This window comes from Paralichthys olivaceus, chromosome 20 (genome assembly GCF_024713975.1).
Source record: "Paralichthys olivaceus isolate ysfri-2021 chromosome 20, ASM2471397v2, whole genome shotgun sequence".
NCBI classification, from domain to species: Eukaryota; Metazoa; Chordata; class Actinopteri; order Pleuronectiformes; family Paralichthyidae; genus Paralichthys; species Paralichthys olivaceus.
In genome coordinates, this window is record NC_091112.1 from 985,081 (window position 1) to 1,001,449 (window position 16,369).

A 16,369-nucleotide genomic window follows, 5' to 3' on the forward strand; every position below is an offset into this window, starting at 1 on the left:
TGAAGTTGCCCCGCCGTAAAATGTTTTTAACTAAAAATCTAAAACACCTCTTTCTTTCTCAGCTTTCAACAGACTAGTTTTATTTTGAAATTACTTTCACGTGAAACGGAGGCATGTTTTTATACGAGGATCAGAGGAAAAAACACTCAAACGCTACTTTTCTCTTGCAAATATTAGTTTATTTGATCGCAGCTCACAAACAGCATCAACAGCTTCATAATCAATCCTTAAATATCTACAACCTCACTGTGGATATTTAAACCTACACTCACCAAACACTCGTTCATATGAAGCTTTTTAAAACAGACAAATCGGTTCAGAACAAAGCAACAAGTTTCACTTTCAAACCACAGAAAATATGAAATGACGTCGGGTTGATTCACGAGACGATTAAAATAAAAACAGGAGAGTCGCAGCATCGAAAACGTTACTGTCAGTAAAACGGACGAACAAATAAACGATGGGGAAAGAAATGGAAATGGATCCTTTTAGATTTTATCGGGAGGTAATTCAAAACGTTCTGCTCAAGTGTAAATACACCTGTAGCAGTTCCAATACTGACAGCAAGGGGGCAGCAAGTACAACAGACAAGAGGAGAGGAAACAAAAGAAATAATTAACTCAGGTTTAAAATAATGTTCATTGATGAGTCGGTCCAATTAAAACTTAATTACTATTATTACTATTGATAAATTAATATCATTATATATGATTCTCTTCCTGTTACGAGTCAAATTTTATAAAACAAAAAATTATTTTCTATCTCCAGCTGTTTTTAAATCATTCAAACTGAAGCAGATTTTAACCCAAAATAAAAAATGTCAAATGAATGAATTCATATTTAAATCAAGTTGTTCCTGAACCTTCAGCCTCTTTATCATATCAAAATAAAACAGCAGATGTTCGTTAAAAGTCTAAGTCCCAGAAGTTTACAGATTTTCTCAATTCGTTAAATTAACTACTTGAAAACTTCAAGGCATTTGTCTCATGACGCAAATTTCTTAAATACACGTTTTGACTTAAAATTCTTTTTATGAAAACGTACAATAAATTAATTTTAAACATTAAGAACTGTTGTGTCAGATATGTTACTTTATACAAAACATCAAGTGATGAATAAACTTGCGTCAATAAGTTTTTAAACTGCTGCACACTGTTCATTTTCGTGGCTGACGTTTGTTACCGAGATACGATGCGAAATTTGTAGAAAGAAAAGAAACCGTCCTTACGCAGTGAGTGCCCCCTTCTGGTCCTCATCAGTATTACATCCTCCTGCTGTTCAGCTGAGAGTTTGCCTGGAGGCACTGGAGCACGTTTCAGATCATGCACGACGGTTTGTGAGGAAGATGTCGGTGAGGAAGAGGAGGAGGACAGACGAAGAGGCTGGATTTGGTTGAGTTGGTGTTTTTCGGTGCAGACTCGTCCTGTGATGGTTTCGTCCGTCTTTCTCAGTAGAAGAAATACACTGAGGAGAGAAAATAACGTCAGCAAGAAAAGACGTACAAGCTTCGTGAGTTCAGACTCATCGCCTGCACGAAGGCGGGAAATAGTGTTTTGTTTTCACAAAAAACTAAAATATTTGAATGTAGCTAAAAATCTAAATCTTCCTGAGGAAAGTGTTCGTGAAGAACATAATGAAGGAAAGTAATAAAAACCGACTGTGAGCATTAGTGTGCTCCACGGCTGTGACAGTAATCTGCTCACCAGAACTGAAACTAGAAATCAGTCAAAATATCAAAACCTGAAAAATCTTGCAATGTTAAAGAAAGTAAAAAAATTCCTGCATCAGCCCCCTGATCCGGATCAACACCAAACTTTTATGAGTTCTCCCCTCGGTGTTCGCTCACCCCTACGCAAAATTTCATAGAAATCGGTTCAGTTGTTTTTGCGTGATCCTGCTCACATACAAACCAACTGACAAACTCAGTAAGGCTCAGATCTCTGTCAAGGTCCAACACGTTTGTTTCATTGTGGGCAAGATTGCGCAAAAACTACAGGACAGATTTTCACGAAACTTGGTGGGAGGATGTTGTTTGAGTTGACGAAGAAGTCGTCAAAGTTTGGTGCAGATCCAGATCACGGAGCAGATCTAGGATTATCTTTTCTCTCTCCTTTAACAATTAAATTCCAGATTCAAATGATTGTTTGGATCTGCACCAAATTGCAAACGCTCATAAATATCAGTCCTCTAAATGTGTCAGGTTTTTCTTTCATCAAGCTCCATGAATTATTTTCTGAGAAATCAATGAGAATGTTACAAAAAACAAAAAAAGAGAAAAAGAAATCTTCTGATCCTAAATTACACGACTTCCCTCCACCAAGATTTTTCGTAATCTGTCCTGAAGTTTTATTAAACAAGCTAAAGAAACAAAAGCTGAACTACTTGATGGAGGTTAAAGAAAAAGAAATAAAACGTGAGTGTGCTCTACAGGTTTGATGCTAACCCGTCAACTGTATCCTGAGATATCAAATGAACATGTTGACCTGAGGGTGGCGCTAGAGGAGCTATTTAAAATGTCAGTGTTTAACTAAATCAAACAATTATATTATCTATAAGGACAATTTTAAATATAATAAATATAATATAAAGACACTCACAGAAGACGACTCCAACACATATGACACCGATAACGGCCATGATGATCATCATCTGCAGGAAAAGAACAATCACACCGATGATGGTAAAAATAAATAAATAACAACAACAACAATAATAATAATAATAATAGAAGAAAAAAAATCAGTAAACAAAAGTGTTCTGTTGTCGTTGTTGTTATTGTTGTTGTTGTTGTCATATCAGAGAATGTTGGGTCAACATGTGTTTGTGTTTTTAATTTGTTTTGTCAGATTCTTCAGTGATATTGTGCGTTTGAATTTGTATCTTTATCTTTTTACATTTACAATGTGTGTGTGTGTGTGTGTGTGTGTGTGTGTGTGTGTGTGTGTGTGTGTGTGTGTGTATAAATAAATCCACGTCAGAGCTGCAGACTGACAGGAAATCACATCACCTCTGACAGGATGAGGGCGAGAGAGATTAACAAGAACAAGTGATAGAGAGAGAGAGAGAGAGAGAGAGAGAGAGAGAATGTGAGTGGATTGGATTGAAAGTGTGATTTTGCTGCGGTTCTTCTGTTTTAGTGAGGACCAGTTTTTACTTTTGTAAAAGGACATGTCTGTGAGGACATGTCTCTGAGGACATGTCTGCGAGGACGTGTTGGTTCATCGTCACTTCTTCATCACGTATGTTCGAGGGTTAAGATTTGATTTAAAGGTTAAAGTTAGATTCAGGGTCAGATTATGTTTACACTTGTTGTCGTCAGGAATTAAGAGCCGATAAAATCATGGACCTAAAAAAATATCAATTATTCTTGTTGTCAACAAAATCCAAGATTGACAAAAAGCAATGACAAGTTTCCGCTTCCTGTAGGTTTGTGTAATTTATAGATCCTGTAGGAGGGACTATTTTCTGTGGCGGATGAATCCACATCCTGTATTTCTGTGTATGTGCGATGACTTGCTCAGGAAATATGTTCAGAGAACTTTTGAATGTCTGTTGACAATAAATAAAAAGTAAAATATCAGGTCGTTAAAACATTAATGAGACGAGATGACAGCAGAGTCCTCACAAGTAGAGAAGAACAAAGCAGTGTGTGTGTGTGGGCGGAGTTATATCACAGATCACAGCTGGTTCTTTAATCCCCGACTGTCACTGTAATCCAGATTGGGATCTCTCTCTCTCTCTCTCTCTCTCTCTCTCTCTCTCTCTCTCTCTCTCTCTCTCTCTCTCTCTCTCTCTCACTTCCTGGTTGCTGGTTGTTAATCCTCTAGCTCTGTGAACGGCGGCTCCTGATTGGACGACATGTAACAGCTCTGTCCGTCTATCGGAGGCGGGGTTTTGACGAAGTGACGTTGAGATAAAAATGGATTGGCAGCTGATGAAGGATGGAGGAAGGATGATGGATGATAAAGAAGTTGGTGATCAGTAAAATCCAGGACCGAGTTAAATCCGACTCAAAGACCAAAAAACTGAAGCTAAAGCTAAGATATTCGTTATGGGGGCGGCCATCTTGTGACAGTTATGTCGGCTGGAGCCAGAGTCAGGATCTTGGAGTGGAGCCACGTTATCAAGGTCCTTCAACCCGTCATGAGTCAGCGTCAGCTGTCAGTCATCACGTCTCAGCTCGTCATCAAATAACTGATTCGAACCAAACTGATCAGAAACACTTGAACAAACATCTGTGAGATAAGAACGACCTGAAATTACAGAAACCACATTTGCGCAGACGTCACCTGAGCTGACATTGGAATCAGATATTTGCACCAATCAATGACTTGAGTGGGTGGGACTGATGCATGATGGGAAAACAAACCGCGGTAACATGCAGCGTAACGCTCTCACCTTACAGTTTTTCCACCAGTACTTGTTCTTGAGTTTGGCGGCGCTGCTCTCGAACTGCGATGCTCCGGCCTGCAGCGCGTCGGCCCGGTCGTCCAGCTCAGACAGCTTCTGGTCTCTCTCCAGGACTTTGTCCACGTTCACTCGCATTATGTCCACCACCTTATGGACAAGAGGACATGTCACTAACACAACTCACGTCCTTACAGCTGCTCGTTTGTTTTACTTGTCATTTTATTTTCAAAAACTCTTTTGTAAATTTCTTATATTTATATATATATTTAATTATGGTCTGAGTCAAGGAAATGATTTGTTTGATTTGTCCAACGTCTTTCAGTGAAAAAGGATTTACAACATTTTCCCTTTTGATTGTTTAAAAGTTAATTAATTTCTTCCTAATTGTGAGTTTGTGTGAAAGTGTCCTCACCTCGTCCACCTGCGCCTGCGTCTGCTGCAGTCGTCTGTTACTTGTCAGGTTCGGGGCCGGAGCTGAGGGGCCCCCCTCCCCCTGCGGGCCCCCGGGCGCTCCCGCACTGCCTGCAGCCTCTGGAGTCGACCTTCAGGAGGTCATGTGACAGGAAGACAGGTGAAGTGACGGCAACAGGAGAATTACTGTCAGAACAACCGAAGTGAACAAAAGAAGCTTCACATATTTCTGCAGTAGTCACCCTGTGGTGGCGCTACAGCTACTTCAGTAAAATGTCTGAGTACTTTGTGATTTGGCAGCGAAACAGAAACAGATTATTAGAAGAGAAACACGACTCAAACAGGTTAATGTTGGAGTTAGAGGTTTGAGATTAGAGCAGCAGCAGCAGCAGCCCCTGTCCGACTCGACTGGATTTGACTGACGGAGATAAGCATGCATGCTATAATACACCCCTCCCCCTCCCCCCGAGCAGAAATACATCACATTAAACTTGTTTCTGTTTTTCCAAAGGTTTCGTCTGCGGCTCAGATCTTTACTTTCCAGAATCTGTTGTTTTTGATGCTGAGTAAAATGTGTCAGTTTAGCGGCAGAATCAGCTGCAGCCTCTTCCTGACATTCACACAGGCTTCAACATCACATACGAGTTGAAGTGAGATGTGGGATGATCAGAAACATCGGGAGCCACAACGATATTCAATCAAGGTCACAAACAAACTGCTGTTTTCAGACGATGGAGTTTAACCGAGGATCGAAAAAACACATTTACTGATTTTACAGGTTTAAATGAAAATGAAGTACTCACATCTGAGCAGCAGCAGGATGATGGAGATAATCTGAGTCCGAGAGCAAGAGAGGGGGAGGGAGGGGGAGAGAGGGGGAGAGAGAAAGAGAGAGAAAGAGAGAGAAAGAGAGAGAGAGAGAGCGAGAGAGAGAGAGAGATGTCCCAGTGTTTGATCCTGTTTTTAGAACAGGATGATGATGAATACCCCTATATATATATATATATATATATATATATAGTATAGTTATAGTCTTTTATATATTTGAATATATTTAAAGCCCTTTCTCCAAGGTATTAACATATATTGTAAGATTTTTATAACTAATCACATAATCACAATGCTGCTCTTCGTAGGGTCCTTGTGTCACTTCTCACCTGTTTCATGTTGATGTCATACTTATTTTGTATGTTTGTATGCTGTCAATAAAGTTTATTTGAAAAACGTTTGAAAACCCCAACAGCTTTTATTATTATATTTATTTATCCTACTTCTGTTTGTCGTCACCTGACGAAACCAAAACACCAAAGCAGGGTGCACAGTTTCTTCTTGTTCATGCTCAAGATGGTTCTGAAACTATTTTATTCAAAAGTTATTTTGGAATGAATGCGGTCTAGTTTAGAGCTTTAAGGTGGAAATACGCAGTATACAGCTTTAATACTCCTTATACCTTAAAGAAAAACCCAAATACTTCTACTACTTTCTCCTCGTTTTCCATATTATGTTCCTCTTTACACTGTGGTCGCCCAAATGCACAGATTGTGGTGAGGAAAAGTCAAAAGCCGTATTCTTGACTGTGCCACGCACTGTGGATGACGAGATCATGTGCTCAGATTCAAAAATTAAAACATACAACAGAGTCTCTCAACACCGTTTATTCTGTGCAACTTTTCATTTCACTGCAGTAAAGTGACCAAACGCTCAGCTCTGCAGATCGTGACGGAAAAAAGAACACGTCAAAGACCCCGTGAGAACAGCTCCGACTTATTTTGACTTGTGAAGTGATGGAGAACAGGGTCCAGGTTCATAAAATCACATGCAACACCTGCACCAGCCACTAGGAGAGGAAACAGCATTTCATTCATGCATTTAGTTGTCACATTGAAATTGGGGTTTAGTGCTTTGCTCAAAAACATGCTGACAGAGCCCGAACCTGCCCTGTGGTTACAGGCTGACGAGCATCAGCAGATTTATTGGATTCTGTTTGTCCAGCTTGTATCTTCTTCTGTTCAGTCATCGCTTCACTTCAAATTTCAGTTTCACGAGGTCTTTGAGGTGGTTTCTCTTTTTTCCCCGTCACGTTATATTTACTTCTCTCCATAGATGCAATTTACAATCTGATAATATAGATCTCGACAGTTCAGCTAAAGCAGCATCTGTACAGTGATGATGTCATGAGGTGAGCGGCGCTTATCTACATTTTACTTTTGCAGTTGCTTTGATTCTCTTTGACGTCAAAGGAACAACAAGACATTTTAAATTTCAGACCTTAGATTTCTTAAGAAAATAAAAGCGAAGACAGAAACAAAGCATTTTGGTTTTTCGATACAATTAGAAATTAAAAGTGGATCAGTTTACCGAGGTGAAGGTGACAGGTTCACTGAATGAGCTCACATGAACTTACAGATGTGACGATGTTGACGACGTGAATCTTAAACTGTTAACACACACACACACACACACACACACACACACACACACACACACACTTCAGCTCTAATAATTTGCTCTCAGCTCCGACACCAACACCAGATCTACTGTTTTGAATAATAGTAATAATAGCATATTGCACCAGCCTCAGCTCAACGTGTAGCTTGCAGCGTTGTTAGTTTAGCTTCACAAACATTGTGTTTTCATATTTTACAAACTGTACATTTCTGAGAACAAATGATCTTGAAGTTGTTTTTTTTTACTTTTGTCAACGGAAAAAAAGAAATCCTGTTGATCGCAGTGGAGTCCCTTTCAACATCCGTCACACACGAATGATTTATCCACTGATAAATTAGCAGAGAATTCTAAAATGGAGATTTTATTGACGTCCAAATTCCCCAAAAATGTGACGCCTCGTTAAATTTAGAGAAAAATCCATGTTCAAAACTAAATTCATATGATTATACAATAATACATATTTTCCCCAACAAAAAGCCTAAATATATATCATATATATAAATATATTTATATGTACATATATATATAATTGAACTATATTTAACTGTTACAGGCTGTATTTACAAGGTCAAAATCTGGAGAGAACATTGTGGACAGTCTCAGGGTTGAAAAACTTAGAATCTTTTAATGTGTGACGGTTGAATATATATAATATAATAATGTAAATCATAATGTCAGTGAAGTCAGGATTTTTCAACTTGTCCAAATTCCCTCAGTGCGATCTCGCGTCTCTAAGAAGGCTTCCGGCTGGACACCAACAAAAAAGTCTATTCAACTTACTTGTTCTCATTATTGTGAATATTTTCTGTGAGTTGTATTTAGTGATTTTGACTCTGAATATTGGAACTTTAAGGATCATTTCTCTGGACCTGTAGAGCATCAAAGTCTAACTCAGGCCAATAAAACAGCAAATTTCCACAAACAATACAGAGCACGTTCTCGGCTTCAGGCTCGAGTGTTGTTTCAGAAATCAATCTAATCTTTAATCTTAAAAATAAGGTTTGATGGTTTCTATTGTGGACTGTGACATCTTATAGAAAATAGGGGGATTTAACCTTTTAATAGGATTTCAGGACATTTATCTGTTCATCACAGACGATGTCCCCAAATGTTGGATATTTATTTAAGGCTTGTTGGGACTTTGATTAAATTCACTTCTCACCGTCATGTTGTCAGTGCAGCGACAGTCCAGACCCAGAGAGTGAAGGCAGAGCTTCTACCATACGTGCAACACGAAAATACAGAAGCAAAATAAACTTCTCGCTATAATAAGTGGAAATCAACGGTTCATGTAATAAATACGTCTTAACTCTTATAATGAACATTTCATCATGTGCAAACCTTCTTTGTGCGTGTCCTCCCGTCTGTGCTCCGTCTTTAAAAAAGGCATCTTTGCAGAAATTGTGCAACTGAACAGCGAGATGAGACTTAAACTGCAAATAAAGATGGACGAGGCGTCTCCACTTCCTCCAGTCGCACAAAAATGAAGCCAAAATATGTTGGATACAAACGCCGCCATCTTGTGTCCTTTGGAGTCAGAGTCTGTGCAGTAGTGATCGTCCAATCAGGAGTCAGTCTCAGCTGTCAATCATGAGCCCTTTTTATATCATCGACAACTGATTCAAACCAAACGGATCAGAAACACTGGAACAAACATCGGCGAGATAAGATCGAAACCATCTCTGACAAACATTCAACGACTACTTTGAGTTTTTAGTTCAGTCCATGTCCCGCCTGCTAACATGGAGGTTAACGACCCATACCGTAGTCAGCCACCAGGGGGCGATCAAGAAGCGTTGGCTTCACTTTTGGAAGCTGTCGTGTCGGCCATATTCATTTAAAGTCAGAGGTGGAAACTAAAAGAAAATTCGTCCTGATGATGTCGTCGTGCAGGAAAACAAACAGAACTCAGCGATTGTTTCTTTTTTCTGTTTTTGAATAAACCTCATGAGCAAATTACGTTCGTCGTTCAGGACGTCGGTAGAAGTTTCCAGCCGCCTGAGACACAAATCCACCTTTTGTTCCAAATCTTCTGCTGAAGATGTTTTCAGAGAAGATTAAAGTTGATCTGCTGATTTCAACTCAGCGAAAGAAACACACCTGGACGTAGAATCAAAGTTTTCCTCAAGCAGCTCGAGGGTACGAGAAGATGATCGGTGGGACGTGATGACAGAGAACCGGCGGCGCATGTCAGGGTTTCCTCCAGGCCAGAGGAGGGATGGCGGCATTGGCATCGCGGTAAGAGTCGCCGCTCTCCGGGTTGGCGGGCAGAGCCGGCTTCTTCGTCTCCTTCTCATCGATGTCGTCCACTGTCAGGGGGACGAGCGAGGTGGACTTCCTGTCAGATGAGAGAGAAGAAGAGGGAGATTAACTGTGATGTTGAAAAACATATTTCTGTTGTACCACGGGACGTAGTATGAAGGCAACCTGGATCTGAAGCTGATTTGTTTGTGGATGTTTTAAAAGATCAGTGTGTGGAATTTAGTGACATCTAGTGGTGAAGCTGAAAACTCCTGAAACTGTGTGGTCGTGTAAAAAACATGGACCCGCTCCCGATATAGTATAATATAAAGTACTTAAATATAAAGTAGTTAAATGTAAAGTATTTTAATATGAAGTAGTTAAATGTAAAGTATTTTAATATGAAGTAGTTAAATGTAAAGTATTTAAATATAAAGTAGTAAAATGTAAAGTATTTTAATATGAAGTAGTTAAATGTAAAGTATTTTAATATGAAGTAGTTAAATGTAAAGTATTTAAATATAAAGTAGTAAAATGTAAAGTATTTTAATATGAAGTAGTTAAATGTAAAGTATTTTAATATGAAGTAGTTAAATGTTCTATTACATTCTAGGGTAAAGAAAACAACAATTCTTAATATTTAGATGAAACACAATGAAAACATCACTAGAACCTTTCAGACACGGAAACATTGATCCAGGGATTTTTTTATCGTCCTTTAACGTTGTGAAACTTTTTTTTTTTTCTACCTCTCCCTCAGGGATTAATTCTCAATCTGTCAAAGTCTCATCGAAGACAAAAAGAGTTCTGAAACAACTCTGTGACGCCACCTGCTGATGAAAGTCAGTCATTAATCCCTCATTTTCAACAGATCAAACTTTCTATGTTTAAAGAACTTAAAGGACAATTAGAGCAGAGTTCAATGGTTAAAGTTTTAAATGAATAAATGTCATATTTACATTCAATTGATTGTTGTTTTCCATTAATCATCAAAATCTTCCTCCCAGTGCATCAGTTCACATGGTTTTGAATGTGTGTGTGTGTGTGTGTGTGTGTGTGTGTGTGTGTGTGTGTGTGACCTGTCTCCGCTCTGTGTGATCAGCCTCCTGCACGTCTCCATCTGGACGTCCAGGCCTCTTTTCATTGAACACATCTCCATGTACTCGTGCAGGTGACGGTTCATGTCGCTCTTGGCTGTGGCCAGATCCAACTGCACGAGACGTGAACAACGTGATGGATATTCATATTGTTACTCAGATTATTGATGTGTGATTGTTAATATCCGATCAAAGCTGCTACGCTCTGTCACCGTGAACACTAATGTCCTCCTCACCTCGATCTGGTCGATAGTGTCCTGATAGTCCTTCTCCCTGGACTTGAACAGACACTCGGTGTCTTTAATCACTTTCTCGATGGACTCGTCCTGCGGCTGAGGCTGCGTACAGGGGGGGGGGACACGTCACTTTGTTTTACTTTGTTTTACTTTCCTCTTAGCTGCTGTAACACATCCTCATTGTGGAACTAATATAAGATCACTGATCTTATCTCATCTCATCTTAAATAAACGTAAAGATAAGATGTCAGAACTGGAATATTTGGGTATTTTACCTTTTTTTATTATTCAAATAATTGACACATTATCAAAACGGAATCATTTGCTTCCAATAACAATGTGTGTGTGTGTGTGTGTGTACCTCGCCCTGAGGTTCAACGCCCAGAGTGTATCCAGAAAAATCTTCCCACAGCAAAAGAGTTTCTTCGTTTTCCTCCCAGGCGAGACTGTCGCAGTCGTCCTCGAACTCACTCTCTCTTCTGGACGACAACACACACACACACACACACACACACACACACACACACACACACACACATTAATTCACATGATTTCTAAACCTCGTCTTTGTCCAAAGAGAAAATCACCTACAGCTGATTCAGCATCTTCTGCATCTGCTCGTTGATCTGATTGGCCGACGTGCTGCACGACTCTTCGTCTTTAGCTCCGCCTCCCTCGCTCTCGGACACGCTCAGATCGTCTGCGTCCCCGCCCCTCGCCGACTGGCCGCTCGGCTTCCTGGCGCGGCGGTTCAGAGTGGAGGGGGGCGTGGCCACCTGCTGGGGGCGGAGTGACAGGTTGATTGGTTTATTACTGGTTTGAACGCGTTAGTCGTCTCACGCACGAACCTGAAAGATCTGAATCATGTCCTCGCAGTTCCTCTGCTGGGCGACGTCACAGAGGCGAGCGGTGATGTCGATGCGGCGGCAGATGTCCATGTCCACCTTCATGGCCTTTTCCTGGATCTTACTGTCGAGATCGGACAAGTTCTGATGGAGACACAGAAAAAACTCTTCATGAAAATCATCTCAAGCTTTTTCAGCTGGTGGACGATGATAACTATTCAGGAATAAACTGGAAAAAAAATCCTTAGAAAGAGTAAAAATATTATATTTTTCTCATCGACTTCTATAGAAACAACCAGTGGAGTCGCCCCCTGTTGGTCACTTGAGAGAAACACTTACGTTACTGACGAGACCCTTGAAGAGAACGAGTTCGGCCTTCAGCTGCTTCACCCGCAGAGACAACTCATCCTGACACACCTCACTCTCCTGGAGGTCCTGCAACACACACACACACACACACATCTCAGTCATGTGCAGACCACACGATCACGTATGTTCGGTACATGTATGTCGTGGTAACATTTCTTTACCTCCTCCAGTTCTGCCACCTTCTCCTGCAGGTCCATCCTGGCGGTGTATTCCTCCTCCCATCTAGAGACACGAGAAACATTCATGAAGGACTCGTCAGGACCGGAGCCGGACTCTGTTCATCGTCTCGAGTTACAGAGATCAGCATCTGAACGTCTAACATTGATTAAGGGAGGAGACGTTTGACATATTCATTCAGAGACAGAGAGACAGAGAGGCAGAGGGGCAGAGGGACAGAGGGACAGAGAGACAGAGTGTGTGTCCTTGCAGCTCTGGTCGATTTGTCAGTCTCTACACGCGTCTCTGCAGTGAAGCTGATGGTCGTCTTGACGTCTGACAGGAGCTCGTTCATCTGTGTACCTGATGACGACGCACACGTTGATTTAAAAATCTGCTGCTCTCATGAGCCGTGATGGAGACGAGTCCCGGAGACGAACCCGTCCTCAGCAGCAGAGACGTCACGTCACATGTTTCAATGTGTAATGTGTGTCCACATACTTTTGGCTATGGGGCTTATCCCTCTGTTTATTGGATGAAATAATTATGACATCACTGCACCTGGTATTCTATTGGTTGGGGAATTTCACCAGACTAAAAAAAACAAAACAAAGAGCAGACGAGAAATCCGAGAGCGAGTTCAGAAAATCCAAGCAACCAAATATCTGAGTTTGAGCACAAGCAGGAGCTATTTGAGCGTTAGCGCATTGATGCAAATGATGATGTCAGCGCCTGTGCGACGCTGCAGAAGGTCACATGGGATGGGATGGGATGGGGGGTGGGGGGGTGAGGAGTCAGCAGCATGAAGAGAAAAAGAGAAAGACTGAGAGAGAAGTAGAGAACACAGAGGAGAGGAAGAAATGATACAGACAGAGAGAGAGAGGGATGGATGACGAGGAAGAGAAAGAGGGAGGCAGAGGCTAAAAGATGAAAGGGAGTGACATCACTGAGGAGTGACATCACCGCTGGTCGTCACAGGCCAGTGCTGCATTGCAGGGAACGGAAGGAGAGAGGGATGAAGAGGAGGAGACGAAGAAGAAGGGAAGCAGGGGAGGATGTGAGAGAAAAACAACAGCTCCTGTTTAAAAATGTCCCCAGAGACGTCCTCCTGCCTCCAGACAGAGACAGTCCAAACTAAACGACAATCAACCGAACCTGACCGACAACTTTCACTTCCTGTATTTTACAAATAAACAAATAAAAAACTTAAACCGTTTCACGAACTCACGACGTGTCACTTCCGTCACTAGGGGTCGCTCAATCAAAACAGTAACACAAATGTGGGATCATGGGAGTTGTTCTATCGTACGTGACTTTGTTGAGAGTTTGTTGTTGTTATCATTGTGAGTAAATATCGTATCTATACTTGTGTCTCTTCTTCATGTGTTGATGTTTAACTTCGACTCCTTTGTATCGATGAAATGTTAAAAGTTAAACATCTCGCTCTCGCTCTTTTAGCTGTTTTGTGCTTCGCTCTCTTTAGTTTAATGGTTCCTCCATCGTGTTGTGATTCTATTTTACCGGAACGTCATCGCCACCATCGTGGATCAACTCTGATTCTCTTAGAGTCTAATCATCTTTAACTTTATTTTTTAAAATGATTCATTTGTAAAATATTATGGTGTCGCACTGAAGCTGACCTTTAACCTTTGGGATGTAAATAAATAAACCGTCATCGTTGACCTGCCTGGTCCAGGCTGCAGGTGGCGCTGTGACTTTGGGCCTCTACCAGATGAACTGAGGTTGGAATGACTGTAACCTTGGAGATGAGGTGGAGCAGGAGGATGGAATCATGAACGAGCAGCTGATCTCTGAGGAAAGTTTCCAACATCTGGAGAACTGCAGCTGTTCCTAATAAAGTGCTCAGTGAGTTCAGTGAAGAGAATCTCAGTAAGAACCAGGAGGTTCTCCTGTTTCTGTGTGAAGCTGTTTGCGGCTGATGTTGACAGAACCAGGTCCAGACTCCAGCTTCAACAAACAACCTGTAACCAGCGAGTTCATCAAGTTCTCACCTTCGCTTGTACTCGTCTCTTTCTCTCTTCACCTTCCCCAGCACGTTGTACAAGGCCCGGATCTCCGGCGTGATGGTGTCGATCTGGACCCCGATGCCGTCCGGCTGCGACCAGGAGGCCCCCGGCCCTGTGACGCACGACTCCCGGGCGGTGCCGAACCTGCGGGTGTGGTTGAAGGACCACATCGCCCCGGGCAGGAACCGTGGCGGAGGAGGGGGGGTGCTGTTGGTGTTCGTCCCGGCGTCCGCTGCGTATTTGTCGTTGATGTTGGAGAAGGGTCGGAGCGGGTCGCTGGGGCTCAGGGCCGGGCTGATGGAGGTGAGGTTGGAGTTTGAATCCGTCATGGGGTGGAGGCTGCTCCCCAGCAGCAGGTGTTTGTTGTCAAAGCAGGGGGGAGGGTTCAGGGTGGGGGAGAGGAGGCCGCCGGGCAGGTAGGCCGGGTTGTTGGCGTTGTGGAGCGGGATGAAGCCCGGTCTGCCCGGGATGGGCCCGATGAATCCAGTCTGGACCCCCATGTCTTTGGTGGGGGGCTTCTGGCTCTGGTGTCCCTCCCCCGGGCTGTTGTCCCCCAGCGCCTGTTGCAGCTGCTTCTCCAGAACCTTGTTCCTGCGCTCCAGCTCGTGCACTTTGGCCAGAAAGCAGCGGAAGCGCAGGTTCAGGGTCTTCAACACGCTGATGTTCGAGCCCAGGTCGTTGCGCAGCGCGGTGGCCGCCGGGGCCCCGCGGTGCAGGGGGCTGCTCAGGTGCAGGTAGGCCAGGCCCGACGGAGGCAGCGCGCCCAGGTCCAAGCCGGAGAACCCGTCGGGCCCAAACCCGGTGTGGTCCCCGAGGAGGTAACCGGGCTCCGGGATGGCGGAGTCGGCCTGGCCGGTCATCTGATGCTGCTGCTGCTGCGGGGCCAGAAAGCCGCTCTCCCCCAGGACCGGATTCATACTCGAGTAGGAAAATCTGAAGTGCTCGAAATCCGGCATGAACCCAGAATTCTGCAGGTTCAGCTCCGACACAGTTAGAATCTGACGAGTGTCCCGAACCGACCTCTGATGGAGGAGTCTCCTCCGGGCTGTGATGGAGTCTCCTCCGGGCTGTGATGGAGTCTCCTCCGGGCTGTGATGGAGTCTCCTCCGGGCTGTGATGGAGTCTCCTCCGGGCTGTGATGGAGGAGTCTCCTCCGGGCTGTGATGGAGTCTCCTCCGGGCTCTTTACGCAGAGGAGGCTGCGCGCGGTCGGACGATGCGGTCAAAACGACAACTCATCCGCGGGACTCGGACCGACACACTCCGCACGTCTCTGCAGCTCAGTCACGTTTACGCAGCGTCAATTTCCACCGGAGGAGAAACTCCGGTTTATTCTGAAATGAGATGATTTCTGGTTTAAAGTAAAAGTGAGCGACGCACCTGAGTCACAGGAGGAGACACGAGGAGGAGACAGGAGGAGGAGACACGAGGAGGAGACACGAGGAGGAGACACGAGGAGGAGACACGAGGAGGAGACATGCGGAGACTCAGGAATAAACACTGCGGATGGATGTTACCACACTGCACCTATAAGAGGAGCTCATAGGTTTATCTACCGTAAGTTCCCTGGTAGAGATGCAGCTGAGAAATAAAGCTTGTGTTTATTTAAAGTGTGTTTCTATAAATTCACAGGGCTCTTAGCTCTTAATTTTATTTATTATACTTATTTCTTATCTTATGTGTTTCTACATCCTACTTACTGCTCTTCTGTATTTTATCTTTATCCTTAAAAAATAACTTTATTTGTCACATCTGTCAGTAATTTAAATTCTTATCTGTGTTATTTAATCTTTCTTTGTTTACTAGTTTAAATGTATGTGTGTGTGTATTATGTATTATTCCCTCTGCCTGTGGATGAGTGTGTGTGTGTGTGTGTGTGTGTGGGGGGGGGTCTCTTTGTGTTTCATTACATGTACTGAAAGTGTTATGAAAAAGTTTATTTATTAAAATTAAATAAATAAAGTGGTGGAGCATGAGATCATCGTGATCATTTATTTTAGGTGATGAATGAGAAATAATCAGGATCGACAATTTTCCTTCCTCATCGGGATCAAGTCTGATTCAGCTCAACTACATTTTGGCCGTTTTCCCAGAAATAAATTAAATGTCCTGCAGCAAACTGAGTCTCTC

The 16,369-nt window shown here is 42.8% G+C and overlaps 2 protein-coding genes across 4 annotated transcripts; both read right to left on the bottom strand.

Annotated features, from left to right (window-relative positions):
- Nucleotides 1-157: 157 nt before the first annotated feature.
- On the bottom strand, nucleotides 158-5,759 carry LOC109645297 (vesicle-associated membrane protein 2-like). Its single transcript, XM_069516369.1, has 5 exons — nucleotides 5,625-5,759; nucleotides 4,823-4,952; nucleotides 4,399-4,557; nucleotides 2,598-2,649; nucleotides 158-1,464 (listed from the first exon to the last, which is right to left on the bottom strand). Coding segments are annotated over exons 1-5 (360 nt in total). The 5' UTR covers nucleotides 5,627-5,759; the 3' UTR covers nucleotides 158-1,447.
- Nucleotides 5,760-6,460: 701 nt separating this feature from the next.
- On the bottom strand, nucleotides 6,461-15,764 carry LOC109645296 (non-homologous end joining factor IFFO1-like). 3 transcript variants are annotated; one of them, XM_069516357.1, is made up of 9 exons: nucleotides 14,226-15,764; nucleotides 12,219-12,279; nucleotides 12,028-12,123; nucleotides 11,692-11,832; nucleotides 11,435-11,622; nucleotides 11,205-11,319; nucleotides 10,844-10,945; nucleotides 10,590-10,720; nucleotides 6,461-9,607 (listed from the first exon to the last, which is right to left on the bottom strand). In XM_069516357.1, exons 1-9 carry the CDS (start codon nucleotides 15,194-15,196, stop codon nucleotides 9,460-9,462), a joined length of 1,953 nt encoding a protein of 650 aa, XP_069372458.1. In that variant the 5' UTR covers nucleotides 15,197-15,764; the 3' UTR covers nucleotides 6,461-9,459. The 3 variants fall into 3 exon arrangements, with proteins under 3 accessions (XP_069372458.1, XP_069372457.1, XP_069372456.1); XM_069516356.1 differs by having other exon boundaries at nucleotides 11,205-11,322; nucleotides 11,435-11,619; nucleotides 14,226-15,763; XM_069516355.1 differs by having other exon boundaries at nucleotides 11,205-11,322; nucleotides 14,226-15,763.
- Nucleotides 15,765-16,369: the final 605 nt, after the last annotated feature.